The sequence below is a fragment of the Pteropus alecto genome, unplaced genomic scaffold, assembly GCF_000325575.1.
Source record: "Pteropus alecto unplaced genomic scaffold, ASM32557v1 scaffold94, whole genome shotgun sequence".
Classification (NCBI taxonomy): Eukaryota; Metazoa; Chordata; class Mammalia; order Chiroptera; family Pteropodidae; genus Pteropus; species Pteropus alecto.
Genome location: NW_006437736.1, coordinates 4,991,375 through 5,006,676, shown reverse-complemented (window position 1 = coordinate 5,006,676; position 15,302 = coordinate 4,991,375). Strand labels below are relative to the sequence as shown.

At 43.7% G+C, this 15,302-nt stretch overlaps 1 protein-coding gene across 3 annotated transcripts in view; it reads right to left on the bottom strand.

Annotated features, from left to right (window-relative positions):
* Positions 1-15,035, bottom strand: part of APPL2 (adaptor protein, phosphotyrosine interacting with PH domain and leucine zipper 2) — a 40,810-nt gene extending 25,775 nt beyond the window's left edge. For 2 of the 3 annotated variants that reach the window (XM_025048825.1, XM_025048826.1), the window contains exons 1-3: positions 14,772-15,035; positions 8,028-8,162; positions 103-162 (exon numbers count right to left, since the gene is read on the bottom strand). In XM_025048825.1, the coding sequence (XP_024904593.1) occupies positions 103-162; positions 8,028-8,162; positions 14,772-14,825 (249 nt within the window). In that variant the 5' untranslated portion in view covers positions 14,826-15,035. The remainder of the gene's footprint in view (positions 1-102; positions 163-8,027; positions 8,163-14,771) is intronic. The other variant, XM_006914520.3, reaches the window with a different exon arrangement.
* Between the last annotated feature and the right edge of the window lie 267 nt (positions 15,036-15,302).

Sequence of the window (15,302 nt, the reverse complement as noted above, 5' to 3'; positions counted from 1 at the left end):
AAAGTCTGTCCCTAACGAATGCCTCTGGAGAACTGCTTTTAAAAGAGTCCCACTGAGGAGGGTCCCGAGCACAGCTTCGGACACCGCATAATTATCACCTACCTGTTTCTCATACGCCAGCAGCTGCTTGGAGAGCTGCTGGGTGGCCAGGCACATTTCATTCTGCAGGGAGAAAAGAAAAGCAAGTAAGAGTTGTCCCATGCACACACAGTCACTGAACAATGGCACCCCAGAGAATCCCTTAAAAATAATGTGGGTGTAAAATAATATTGCGTTCGGAAATTATTTGGAAAACAAGACCGAAACACATTCGAAGGTTAAAGCTTGCCCCCTCACACATGCACGCCGTTTACAAATTACTGCTCTTTCTGGACATTCAGTCAGTAAACAAACACAGTGAGCAATTACAATGTGGTCAACAAAGACACGTCCCTGTCGTCGCAGGGCTCACTGGGGAAGCAGACATCGAAAAATAGCTACAAACATAATGAGACGGCAAAGGAAATACTGGATGCATCAGGGAGCTGTGACAGGAAGACCCAGAGGGTCTCTAAGGAAGAGATGCTTTAAGCAGACCCCTGAAGACTAGGAGTTAGCCATGGGGACAGCTCCCTAGAAGGAGGAGCCAACATGTGGAAAAAGCACACGGCCTGTCTGAAGAGCTGAAAGGCAGAGAACAGCTGGAGCAAGGGGCGCAGGGTGTGGAGGCGGGACATGCGGCGGTGCAGGCGGAGCGAGGGCTCGCAGGGCTCCGTGGCTCAGATGTAGACGTTGTTCTCAGTGCAGTGGGGATTTAAGCAGCACTGTGACATGATCGGATTCTACTGAGCTTGGAACACTAGGTTGGGAAGCACGGCTGCAGCGCCCGGGGAGGCCCATTTTGTGCTGTTTTTTTCATCTTCTCTTATTTATCCCTCTAATCTCAGGCTACACAGCAGTTTTCTACCACTACCTCCTCACTCCCACCACCAACACACCAGCCTAGATGTGTCTTACATTTCCAGAGCTCAGTTAAAACTGTCCATATTCAGGACTTATTCCTAAGGGAAAGGCAGCGCCACTGGGTGTGACCTGGTGCTCATGAGGTGGCACTGGCTTACCTTGGCCTCGGCCTCCACTTACTAATTCTCCTGGGTTTACGGTTCCTTTAGGGGTAAGGCCTGAGCTCTGTAGGAACTAGTTTTATTTTTTATGATCTTCCCTTGCAAGACCTCGCAGAGCCTAATCCCACTTTTTTGGGCCTTTGCAGACTACTGTGCAGCCTGTCCCGACTTCCTTCATCTTCTCCAAGGAACAGGCGTCAATAGACCCTGAAATGTGGCTCTCTCCCTTTTTCTCTCAGAATAAAGTCCGGCAAATATAATGAAAGTTCCTGGCTTTGGCATCCTACTGGGGGTGCTACCCCTTTCACAACAAACCAGAGCTGGCAGCCATGCAGCCAAGCGGAAGGCAAGTGAACAAATCCATAAGCACTGCTGGACATGTACCTAGGAATGTGCAATAGTTTCTAGCACACAGCAAGCACTCAACAAATGCTTGATGAATGAAGGAATGACCAAGGTTAGAAGATTCATCTAAATTCCAAGTTTAAAACAATACCTGGGATTGTGGTGTAAAGGGAAAAATACTCCATAATCCTACAAGGAAACATCATAAGTGAGGGAGTCAATAAAATACAAAGACTGAACAGGGATGAAGCAATTGGCCAGGAAGCAGCCTGTCGACCACCTTCATCAGAGTGCATGAGAACAACAATCTTCGCCCACTCACTGGGCAAATGCTCGGCTGAATCAGAAAATCCCTTATTCCTCTCCTCTCACTTAGCAGCAGTGGGTTCAAGATGGATTTGTTCGAGCGACCCTGGCATATCCCTGGGTCAGCACTATGCAAACCATGACTTGTAGACCCATAGGATCATCCCGGCAGCAGCTAACATCAACAGAGCATTTAATTCCTGCCAGACACCACCCTAAGTGCATTCCAGGCATTACCTCATTTAATTCTGCAAGGCAGGTCCTGTAAGGCAGGTCCAATGAACTCAGTTTTACAGATGAAGAAACTGAGGCACAGAGAGGTTAAGCCACTTGCCCAAGGTCACATAGATACTTAGCAGCAGGGCTAGGATGCGAATGCAAGTCTGTCTCATTTTAAAATCCACAATCTTAAAACACTACTCTCTAAGATCCCAATTCCTGCTAAAAGGTAAGAGCTGAGAAAGTCTCTGCTTTAGACTAGAGTTGACGAACTTTTCCTGTAAAGGGACAGACGGTAATTATTTTTTGCTTGTGAGACAGCTGGTCTCTGTCACAACTACTCAACTCTGCTGTTGTAGCATGCAAGCAGCCACAAAAATATATATAAACGAATGAGTGTAACTTTGTTCCAATAAAACATTATTTACAAAAATAAGAGGCCAGTCCCAGGGCAGTAAACTCCCAAACCTGCTTTAGACAGTAACCGTGTCAGAAGACCCACTTCTGCCACACCTCCCTCAGGAGATATGCCATTAAGCTACAATAGTTCAGATTCAAGGAACATTTTCTACTCTAAGTCATTCTTTTCTGTATTTAATTTAACCGAATTTAAAATTTTACTCCCCCATGTGTCTCCTTTAGAGACTGCTCAAGGGATAAGACAAACCCCCTCACGGCTTTCAAAACGAGCAAGGGCCACAGGCTACTTGAATTTTTCTCTTCTTTAGCGTTTACTGGCAACTGCTCCAAACATAATGGAAAAACTGGCCAGGATGCTGCCAGCATCAGACTGCACCCAGACTCAAGGAGAGAGGACCTACGTGTCACTCACACAACGCCACTGTTGCTCAGGGAAGACGGGGGCACAATGTACAACAGCTGCTTTCCAAAATTACTATGTGTAATCGGACTCTGCCAGGTCTCTCCTAGAAATACCTTATGAAAATGCTACGTGTTTTCACATGTGTGTAATTTCGGGTTGCAGGATTCTGTTCTACCAGTATGATTTCACCGGGAACAAACCATGAGTACAAAATTGCCTGTCACCTGTCCTGAAGAAATAAACCTTTCCTGTACAGAGCACATTACCTGAAAAGTCTCTCAACTAGATCAACTGTAATCTGACTCAACTTAATCTACTGTACACAAAGGTTTTATGAAATGCTTATACAACTTCAGCTAATTAATCCACACCCTGCCAGGTAAGCCTACACAATTATCTCTGTAACACAACTTGCAAAACTGGAGTTTGGATGGAGTAAATATTAGCAACAGCAATAAAAAAAATAGCTGCTCACATTCACTGAGTCACATTTACTGAGCAGGTACTTGACATCGCTGTTAAGTGTTTTTCATGTATTATCACACTTAATCCTTGCAATGCACCTATCTATGAGGTAGGACTATCAGAAAGTATATAGTAACTTTCTAAAATCCCCCAACTAGTAACTGGCAAGGCAAAGACTCAATTCAGATCTGGCGGACTGGAAATCTAAAGGCCAAGTTCTTCACACTATGCGATTTTAGCTCAGAGTCCCAGACCGTATCTGGTTAGTCCCCACAGGCCTTATGATAGGAACATAAATCCCACACTTCTCTAGCATAGTCCAACAAAAGAGGCTGGCCTAAAACTTAGATTCTCAATAGCTTTCTGTAAGATTCCTTCGACACTCTGGAATAGTTCTTTTGTTGCCATCTATGCTATTTGATGCCTCATAGGAATCCTTTGAAAAGACAACCGCAGAAGGGTTTCCAGACAGATCTCCTACCGTGTTAAACAGAACCTCCCAAGGCCGTCGCCAAGGCAGAAAGACCAGTCATTAGCAAACCCAAAAGGAAAACTGAGCTTTTGGCAAAGGAATGTTTATCTCACAGTGGCAGAGAGTGCTTATCAACTGCAAATGTCACCTGAAACCCCCCAAAGGCCTCTGTGGGTGGCACCATCCGTGGTTAATGGGGGGCTGGGGGCAAGGGCAGAGGAATCCACCAGAGTCAAAGTCAGGATGTAGGCACCTGCTTTGGTCTCTGCCAAGTACAGACTTACCGCAGCACTGACCACAAAGCCGGGGTCATAGGTCGCACTGGTTCAGGGGACCTCCAGGTGGAGGCACGGAGGGAGCAGTGAGCAATGCGGCAGGAACGGGGTAGAAAGCTGTGCCTGGGGTAGGCCCTGCGTGGATGGAAGCCTGCTGAGTGCGGGCTCTGCCGCGTTTTACTCTGGAGGCAAGGCGGAAGCCCTGAGGGACTTGGGCGAGACAATGACAGGATCAGATGTGAGCAGAAGAAAAGTCATGGGTGGCTGTGGCATGAAAAAGCAGCGAAAAGAGAGAATGGCTTGAGGGTCAAGAGACCATCTGAAGAAGTGGAGAGATAAAAACAGGTCGAGCCCCAACGGGACAGTGGGGAAGGGGGTGGGGATCTGCAGGGGATTCCTAAGCAGAAACAGCAGCATATGGTGCGTGGGGAGGGAGGAGCCCAAGAAAAGTGGGCCCCAGTCTGAGTGGCCGGCGGATGGCAGTGCCCTCAGCTAAGAATCTGAAAGGGGATATAGATTTGGGAGTGACAATAAAGTGCACAGGTGGCCTGTGCTGGCGTCTAGGTGATGTCCTGAATTCAGTCCTTCATTCGACACCTACATATGGAACAGTCGACGGGGCCAGGCACCGTGCTGGGCACTGGACACCAAGAGAACTGCTCTCTGGGAGCTGAGTCCACAGAGCGACAAGGAAACCCCACTTGCTGCTCCTTAAGAGCTAGGATCGCCAAGTACACAGGACATCTGGGCACACAGGTGCACTCTGGCCAGGAAGGGAGAGAAGGAAAAAAGGCAAGGTGCCAGAGACACCTCGGACTGGAGGTCAGTCTTACATGCTGGGAAGACCATATCCCAGGGCAGGGGTCGATGGGGATTTCTGGTGGCAGGAATGGCATAACAAAGCCTTGAGATGTGTCTAGGGCCTGGCACATTCTGGAATAGCCAAAGGCGAGGAGGCTAGACAAGTAGGCTAATACTCAGTTCACGAAGAGCTTGGCGTGCCTTGCTGAGGAGTTTAACCTCTGCCTAGTGGTTACAGGGAGCCGTAGGAGCATCTGAAGACAGGGAGGGGAGGGAGCTTTGGGCGTGACTGAAGGGGAAAGACACCCCCCTGAAGACAGGAGGACTGCTTGAGAGCTCCCATAGTCCAGGGAAGCGTGTGTACACATACGCACCTATGCAGACACTATGGAGGTTTTTTAACTTACTTAGCCAATAGTTTGAAAGACAATAGATCTTTTCAAGTAACCTGTCCCTGCTTTGTAAATGTATAAGAAATATGTACAACGTCCTTCGTTCAAATGACCTATAATGCAGTACTCCATTCTCACCACGTGCAAAGGCACATCTGACAGTGAAAAGACCAGATGTGACTCTAGGACAGCTGTAAAATGCTGAAGACAGCTTACAGACTATAGCTTCATTCTAACACTGAAGCCAAATAAAATTTAAAACTTCCCCTAAACCAGACACAATCAGCAAAACTGCTCACAGAACTTTCCTCCAGTTTTTCTTGCTCTTCCTCTTTCTAAAACTTAGGTACGAAGGACATTCACTACATTGGAATACAGAGATTTACTATGTGGTTTGATTTAAAATATCTTTTATGAACATTTATCATTTATCAGCAGCATAAACCTGGTTTTTAAAATAAAAAACCACATCTTGCTAAGTGCCTGCTTTTAAAAATAAAATTATAAAACTATATTAATCTAATTCAACAGATCTAGGTATAAAATATTTAAGGAACAATGTTAAATAAACCAAGAAAACATAACTTAGGGAAAAAAACAATGAAAATATTGAGAAGTATTACTATATAAACAAATAGGAGTCAGAAAACTTTTTCTTTTTTTAATTAAAAACAAAATAAAACAAAATATTTGTCTTCGAATAAACCTGAAAAACCAGCTGACCCTGACCCAGCTGATCTGAATGCCACTGACCACTGCTCGAAGCTGTCACTGGGTTTGGCAGCACTAACCAGCCGTCTCCGCTAGCCTCTGCTGCAGGAAATGCCGAGGCAGGAGCAAGGTTTCTGGCCAGGAGAAGAACCCATGTGATGATCATGTGGCGTGAATTAAAGCCCTCTTGGAATGAAAGACCCACTTAATTTTGGCAAAATGTAGTTTTCTGGCTCAAAAGACAAAGTGCGTAAAGAGAGTGTTCGGACATCTCCAAGTAAATGACTGTGACAGGCATGGAAAGGCAGAACAGAGGCTCTTGGGAGTGGAAGAGACACAGTCCCTTAAGTCTGATGCTCTTAGATCTTAAGTAGAAAACAAATCATTTAGGTAACAATACTCAAATTACTGAATAGCAAGAAAGTTCAGGTATAAGCCCAAAATTTGACAAAGTATGTCCTCAGGTTCTGAATGTCTTACCGAACAAACGAGCTTCCAAATGAGCTTGATTAGTTTGGCTGTTAGATCAGTTCCAATTAATAAGTTACACTTCTACAGTATAGTTTGCAATTCTATCTCTCCAGCCTGACCTCTAGATCTGAACTTTCAACAAGATCTCTTTCCTCATTTTGATGTCCCATGGACACTTCAAGATCAGGCTTTCAAGAGACTGACATCCCTACAGCTAAAACTTAACCGGATTTCGTTACCCGATGTCGCCATAAAAATAAATAAATAATTTTATAAAAAGAGACCGACATTCCCACCACACACACACACACACACACACAGAGCCTACCTACCTCCCACTCCTCTTCCTCTGTTCTCCCAACTGTCTATCCTCATGTTCAAGTCAAAAGACCTGCGCATCACTCCTGATTCATCCTCTACCCACCTGAATCCTTCACATTCAACTGATCACTGATCTGCCTCTTAAATACCTCTGAAATCCATCCATTTCTTTCCATTTCTACTGCCATTTGTCTAGTTCAGACTATCATCTCATGCTCAGTAGCTGAGAGTTTGGGCTTTGACCTCAGGCTGATTTGCCCTGCTATGTATTAAGGGGTGGACGTGGAGAAGTTACACATCATCAGCATCCTTAGGCCTCTGACCTACGGAAAATGAACACAGCAACATCCACCTCACAAAGGGTTGTTGGGGAATTTAAATAAAATGATCCATGCGAAAGCCGTGAAACCACGCCTGGAAGCTGTCAGTGTTCAATGAACTTCAACTATCACAACCATCCTCCCCCTGGGCACCCAGCACAGCTCCTCTGGGTTAGGTGGCGTCTCTCCTAACGCTCTTAGGTGTTTTGTCTCCCACCCAACTGTAAGCTCCCTAATGGCAAGGACTGAGTCTTCTTCCTCATATACAATATGAATAAATGACTAACAAAACAATGATTATAAATGATTACATATGAATATTAAGAGCTATATAATAACAAATGACTGAGTATTTATACTATTATATACTGAATGTGGTATTTAAGATCATCAATGAAAAAAACATTAACATTTCATATTTAAGTCAGCAAAAAATGAGTAATGAAAAGTATGAGCTGCCATAATATTTTGATGTATAATATAATGAATTTTATTTTTAACTGAAAAATTCACTTTTGCTACTCAGCAATTTATCTGCCATGGTTTTGCAAGCCAGAGATATTTGTTCCTTAAAACAAAGAAGCCACCCAATAGTTTCAGAGCTGTGACTCAAGGCTTTTCAGAGGAAGCACTCGAAAAAGCATCTCTACCCACCCGCACTAACATCTAAGACTTCCCATTTATGAGAAAGACAAAGGGCATGTTTCAGAATACTGAACCCACTCATCCACAAGTAGGAAGAGGAGACTCAAGTGTTTCCCTTTGGGGTTGAATCTTTTAAAAAATTAAATGCAGTGATGTGGTCCCTCTCTACTGGTTCTCCTAGTTCCAGAAAAACTGCCCTCTTTCTTCAGCAATGACAACAGACTGCCCTTAGTTTTTGAAGGTGAGCAGAAGAAGAAAAAACAATTCTGATTTTATTTCAAAAACTGAAATGGTGGTGTTCTGACTCAAATTTCTCAACCTCCCAAGAGAAGTTCTAGGTGAGGGCTGAGGTCCCCACCTCTACTCCTTTCCAGGTGAGGGGGCGGCAGGATACCTGGGCTCCGTAGACGCGCTGCATCGCCTGGAGCAGCTGGTTGGTATAATCTGTGAGGGTGCCAGCATCTTCTTCAAACACACTCAGTAAAGAGCGAGTCTGCAAGGAAAGAAGAAAAGAGGTCAATTTTATTTCTAAGTGGAAAATTTACAAAGGAGGTAGAAAACACGCACACAGAAATGTAGGGGGTGGGGAAGGTGCCTCTTCTCTGGCTTTATTCTTTTATTGATAATACTTGTATGAATTGATTCCTGCAGCTTTAATTTGGAACTCTCTTTTCTAATCCTTTAGGGGCAAACAATACAATTTGGGGCCAGAAAAGGAAAGCCAATTTTTAAAAGATTAAGATACGAGGGCTATTATCTGTCTTGACTTTAGCCCCTACCTAAGCACCAGTAAAGTCCATCCATTTTAGAAAAAGTGCTAGGACAGCCTCTTCCTTCAAGCCCATAAACTGAACACAATATCGGGCCTGTCTGTGTACCTGGGGCGGGGACGCCCAGTATTGCATCATCCCAGCAGCTAACCATCTGTCTGGTTGTCTGCCATCTTGGACATCTTTCAAGATTGTGTCATTCTTTCCTCTTATGGTACTATAGTCAATTTTCATGTCTTTAGTCATATTTTTATTCAACCAATTTCAAACTCATGGCCAGGAAATTTCATGTACCTTGGGTCCACTGGAGAGAGATCTGGGCACGAAACTCAAATAGCAACTTAACAAGAATGCTAGCTCAGTTTCCCCGGGAAGACTAACTACTCAGTGTCCCGAGAGCAGTGGAGCATTGACATTAGATGAAAGGCGTCTCCTATCTGACACGCTGAGCACTGAAGAAATGTTTATACATTGGATGGTCTCTGAAGAAGAATCAAAGCAAATTGTGCCCAGCACAGTGGAAATTTAAAATACTACATTAGTGATAATGGGATCTCTATTTCAGAAAATAACCCATTAGGCCTAGAATGGAAAGTTACAGAAACACCTTTAATGAGGTGATACCAAAGCACTTGACAAAGAACAATCCATCGAGGCTCATTATTTCCCTGCAAATGAATTCTAGGTCCTTTTTTTTCCTAACCTGTCTCAGGTAAGAGAGCAATATCTGGCCTCGCAGGAAATCCAATAAACTGGAGCAGAAACCTAGGCTTTTGGATGGTCTGTTCCACAAACTCTGGTGCACTTCAGAGCAGTACACGTTCATCCTGGCTTTGCCCCAGGTAATCTTTAAGGCTAAAAATACCTGTTCTGAGACCAATGTATTCTCTTCAGTACCAGTTCTTATCCACAGAAAGACCAGAATGCATAGAATAAGGAAAATGTAGATAGGTTGTTTAAAAGCTCTTGACGAGAGGAAAACATTAACAGGGTACATACAGTGTGGAATTCCTGTGTTAGAACGGAGTTCTTCAAACTTTTCAAAATTAAAATCCACAGTACAAGACACATTTTACCAAACAATATCATAAGTGTGCTCACGTATTCTGATTTTTTTCTATTCCATTCTTTCCTGTTTTATTCTGTTTTAAACAAAAACAATGGTTGTGACTCACTAGATCTCAAAATCTATTAATGGATGTCAACCAGTAGGTGAAAAACATTGATTTTGAATTCTTCATTCCTTCTCTTTAAACCATAATATTTGGAAAAAGATAGCTAAAAGACATTCTTAGAATCTACACTGAGTGTTCTATCGCTCTATACTCATTCATTCATGCACACAGCTCTCCCTTCATCCAATATCCTTGACACATTGCGGTGGGAACTAAGACTCAAAGGTAATATGAACCGACTTTCATTCTCTAGGAGCTTATAGTCTGCTGGTTCCTCTCAAAGGATCTGGGATCCCCTCGGGTCCATCGTCAGTCCTGGATCCAAATTTGCAGAATTAATGACATAATGAATGTACATAAAGTGCCTACCAGTGCCTGACACAGAGTGATAGCAAATGATATTGATTATGAAGAAGACAATGAACTTTTATTGCTTATTATATTCTGAACACTAAGGGCTTTACATGTATGATTTCACTTGAACACTACAGCAACACTGTTATCTACACAGCTATCCATAAATGTCATTTAACAGGAGAAGACCTTTTTGTCCTCATGGTGCCAATGCTGTAGGCCCTACCAATGTTTACGATTCTGATACCTTATCTGCTATGACTAACAAGTCTAGGAGAATGGGAAGGAATGAGTGATACAAGTGGATTGAGGATATTCAAGTTTTTTACTACTACTGATAATCCATTTAGTCCCATCCTATTTACTGTTCTTAATACTCTTAGGAACAAAACAGAATGGGAAAGAGAGGTAAGATAAAAAGAGAGCACTTGTATAAATGTCTTACACAGAATAGTAAGAAAACGAAAACTACCATTTACTCTACCTACGTGTCAGACACTGTGCTGAGCACTAAATATGTGTTACTGCATTTAATCCTTCTGAAAACTTTATGAGGCAGGTACCATGGGCACAGTAATCTCATTTTACAGATGATGAAACTGAAGTTCATCAGGGGTGGGAAACTCAGCTTCACTCAGTGGGGAAGCACAGAGCTGGGATGTAAACCCAGGTCTGGCTTGGACCAAATGGCCACGCTTCCTCCACTGTGGGAGGCTGCATCCATCACCCAGCAAGGTGGGTTCTATCAGTGGGCATGCACGTAGGTCCACAGCCCACAGTCCTGCCTGGAGGCAGGAAAAGGCTGCTTGGAGCTGGCTTCTCTTTGGTCATCCTACTATCAAGCTCTCACCTATGATAACTGCCAAAGAACTACATCCCAAGTGTTGTCTTTTTTCTTTCTTTATACTTTGGATATATTTACTATGACACCCATTAGAACTGACAGGAAAACTCCAATCTTCTCTTTCTAATTCAACTAGGCCACGATCACCCCTGAAAAAACATCCTCAGCTACCTCAGACACTGTTTTGATGTCCACATTGATCAGCTCCACATCTGCTTAAACTTATATTTGGAACAACAGGAATGTTCTGAAATGAAGAAGGAATGAGACCGAGGACTAGGCAAAGGTACATCAGTTGCTCAAAAACGCTACAAATAAGTCAGAAAGACATTGGTGCATATCGTTTATAAAGATAATAACAGCAATCATTTACAGAGTTCTATGACATGCAGGCATGAAGACACTTTACGTTTGCTATCTATTCTTCATAAGAATTCCATTAAGTAACTTTTTTATCCAAATTTCACAGATGTGGAAACAGAAGCTCAAAGAGGTTGAGTAACGTGCCTAAGGTAACAGTGGCAGAATCAGGATTTGAAGTTCATCCTTTATCCACTATCCTACACTCTCAAGAGTATGCCTGGCCAGAAAAACACAACCAAACACCCCATGGATACAGCCTCACCTCCACACCATCCCTCTATCTTAAAGAAACAGGGTGTTACCTAATGAAATAGTCCTGGGCATTTTTCACTCAAGATTAGCATCTAATTATAATGGCACAATTTAATAGCTCTGATTATAAAATATATTTTTAATTATATATAAATATATATTACATATTATATTTTTTTAAGGTAAAAAAAATTAAAGTTCTTACACCCATAATTTGGTGGAGGGATAGAAATGTCTCAGTAGAACCAAATCTACTGAAAGGAAAATGTATTGTAAAACTAAGAGAACAGCAGGACAAAACTCCACAATGAAGACATAGCCACCAGGTCATGTTTTGAGGCATCTTGCTTGAGTAAACAAAGGCCTGGTTTGGTCAGAGAGGGCTGTTCCCAGCTGGACCACTCACTGCATAATCTCAGAACTAAGTCTTTAATCTTTGTGTGTTTCAGTTATGCCAACTGCAAATGAAACAAATAAACAAATCAAAACAGCATAGCAATAGTGCCTTTGTCTTTACCTTATCTCAAAAGCAGACAACTTAAACAAAAGAGAATAAGCCCTTGAAGAAGAATGAGCTGAAGCAGCTCAAAGCTGCACTTGTGTTCCTATCACAGCAATACTCTCCCACTGTACTGGAACTGCTGTTTTCCTTATCTGGCGCCCGGAACAGACTGTGAACCAGTGGTGGGCAGGCACTCTTATCTCATCTGTCACTATTATCTCATCTGTCACTACTTCCCAGCATCCAGCAGCCTCTGCCAGGAGCAGAGGCTCGCAAACAGGAACAGAGACAAGTATCTTAATCCCTAAAACATCTGCCTCACATATGAGAGGTAACCAGAAATAACATGTGTATGCACACAGACAAGTCACATAACGCAACATGCAGTACTAAAAAGGAGGAAATGAACAGAAGTATCTAAGATCAGGCAACTGCTATTCAGCGATTCCTGGGTCACTAAGTTCAAATACAAAAGCTTTTACGTTCAGTTAATGAATCCTGTGCAACCAGGTTACTGGAGCAATTCTCCTAACTACTGAATATAAAACTAGAGGAAACAATAGGTGGTTTCTTAGGATCTTTTCCTTTCAGTGAAACATTTTAGGTCACTGATGAAAGAAAAGCCAGGTGGTAGGTAGCTGAACAAACTTGAACAATACAGACAAACTGCCTGGGTTCCAACCCTGACTGCCACTTTACAGTGTATAATCTTGGGCAGTTATTTTACTTCTCTGCTCCTTGGTAATTTTAATGGAGCAGCTATTTCACAAGATTGGGAAGATTAAGTGACTTAATATAGATAAAGCATTTAGAACAGTGCCTGACACATGAAATGCATGTGTGATAAAGGTATCTGCTACTGTCTTTATTCTTTACACATAAAAAGAAGGAACTGGATTAGGTTCCTTCCAGCTCCAAGTCTATGAATCTCCTTGGGAGTAAAGCTGCATTAGGCACATACCCACACAAGAGTTTTAAATATGTTCTGATGATTATCAAAGACTTTCTTGAAAGTTAGCTTCTATTCAACAACCTTACCAAGAACCCTAGTGGGGTGACACCCAAGTCTCAAAAACAATGACAAATTCCCTACATTAGGAGGAATATTTGATAGGAATGACAATGTCTCTAAACCTCTTCTTCCACATATAAGCTCAGAGTTATAAACCATGCAGATATGATAAAAATTTAAGCTTCTAAAGCCCCTTAAAGATCATTTGCTCCATATCCCTCTACTGCAGATGAGAAAACTGAGCCAATCGTAGGATGGGGATAAGTGACTTGCCCAAGTCACATGATAACTCAGTGTTAGAGCCAGAATTAGGACCCAGGTCTCCTGACTTGTTTGCCAGGCCTCTTTCTATTTCCTCACAGCTGAGCAAATCCTGTAAACCAGCAGAAATAAATAGTACATATTCATTTATGTGCGATCCCAAAATTCAAAACGTGACTTATCGGTGAGGGCAACATGGAGAATAAGTTAGTGCAACCTCTAACTTGGTTTAGCCATCACTATGTTCAGTGAGGAAAGCAATACATCTTTGCACCTGTTTCTCCAACTACAAAGCAAATGGAAATCCTCATTCAAAATGTTATCATTAGAAATTCTACATTATTATCTTCAGTCCTACACATAATATATGTGAGTATAGATAAAATGACATCTAAGGGCTTTGGTCCCATTAAAATGCCAAAAGTCTAGAGACTTCAAAGAGGGCTTTGAAAAGTCAATCAGACCAGCAGATGCAAATTAAAAAAAAAAAAATTAACAGCTTGCTTACAGTTTCGTACAAAGAGATGAGCACAAGACAACTAAGCACACAGCCCTTTCCACTAGTTATTCTCAACGGGACAGAGGCAGAATGTGTATAGGTAAGCCCATCAACCACCATCCCGGGACTACAATTCACTAAGAAAAAGGAAAGAAACCAAAAAGAGAAGGGATACTGTGAAAGGGAGAGATTAATCCCGTCCTAATATTTCAAGAGTTGAGACACTAGGGAATAAAGAGATTTATTTAAATAACCCAGAGATGCAGAACCAGAAGAATAGATATGAAGCTGGGGAAATGGTAATGGAGAACAAAAGTTCCCTGGGGAAAGGTGCACTGAATTATGAACTAATGTCATTCTGCACTCGTTTGCTATATTTACACACCAGCTCTCACCTGCAGAACTCAAAGGACTTGACTCTCAAGTGCACTAATGAAGTTCTCCTGTGCGATAAATGGGGCTGGTATTGTCAATTTTCTCTTCACGAATGAGAAAACAGTGCCAAAGGGAGGCCCGGCGCCGCTGAGAAAGAGATCCAGGCTGTGCCTTCCATTCTGGCCCTAAATCCACTAGGTCCCATCACATCGTTAATAGCAGTAGTAATAACAGTAATAATAAACATAACTCTTTACTCTGTGTCAGGCATTGCCTGCTAACAATTTTACAGGCATTTCCTTAATTCTAACAACTCTATGAGACAGGTAAATTATCACCCCTACTTTACAGATGACAAAATTGAGGCACATAAAGGTTAAGTTCTTTGCCAGGGACACTCAACTAGTAAGTGATGGGACCGAACGAAGTTCAGGCAGGCAGCCTCAGTTTCAGCTGAGTTTAGAAAGGGGTCATGACACAAAGGCTCCGGCTGTAGGGACTCCCCTGGGTTCTCCAGTTCTGCCTGAGGGATGCCCACATCCCGGGGCATCCCGGGACATCCCGGGCTCAGGACGCAAAGCCAAGCCCACTCCCTTCTGGCCCCCCAGGAAGCCTCCCCGCCTCCTCCCCAGGGTTGGAGGGGCCTCCTCGGCCTCAGCTCTCGGGCAAGGGGAACTGGAGCGGCGGGAAGTTACCTGGGGGCTGTCCTGCAACGCCTCCTCCAGCAGCAGCTTGTCCACCGCAGGCATGGTGTTGCACAGCGGGACCGAGGTCCGGATGGAAGGACGGAGGGAAGGAGGGAGGCGAGGCCGCCGAGGCTGGTCCGTGCTTAGGCGGCGAGACGGACGCTCTATGCTCGTGACAGCTCTGCGCGCGCCCACGCCTGACCAGTGGCCGCCGCCGCCCGCCCGCCGGCCCTCCTCCGGGCCCGGCCCTCCTGCGAGCCGGATCAACAGGAAGTGTGGCCAGCGCCCGGCCGGCCGCCGGAAGTGTGGCGGCCCACTTCCGCCGCAGACCCTCCGCGCCGGCCCCGCCGCTCTATGAACGCGCGGGGAATTAACCTCTGACATCTGCGGTTTAGGGGCCAGGTGCTTACGCCAGTCAGTCCGTGTGAAGCTCGAGAAGGGGAACTCAAGGGTAGAAAGATAAGATTTTATCTACTTGTGGCTACCCAGAAAACTTTTGAGTTCAAGGCGAAGGGAGGGAACAGATTTTGCTGCTGTGAC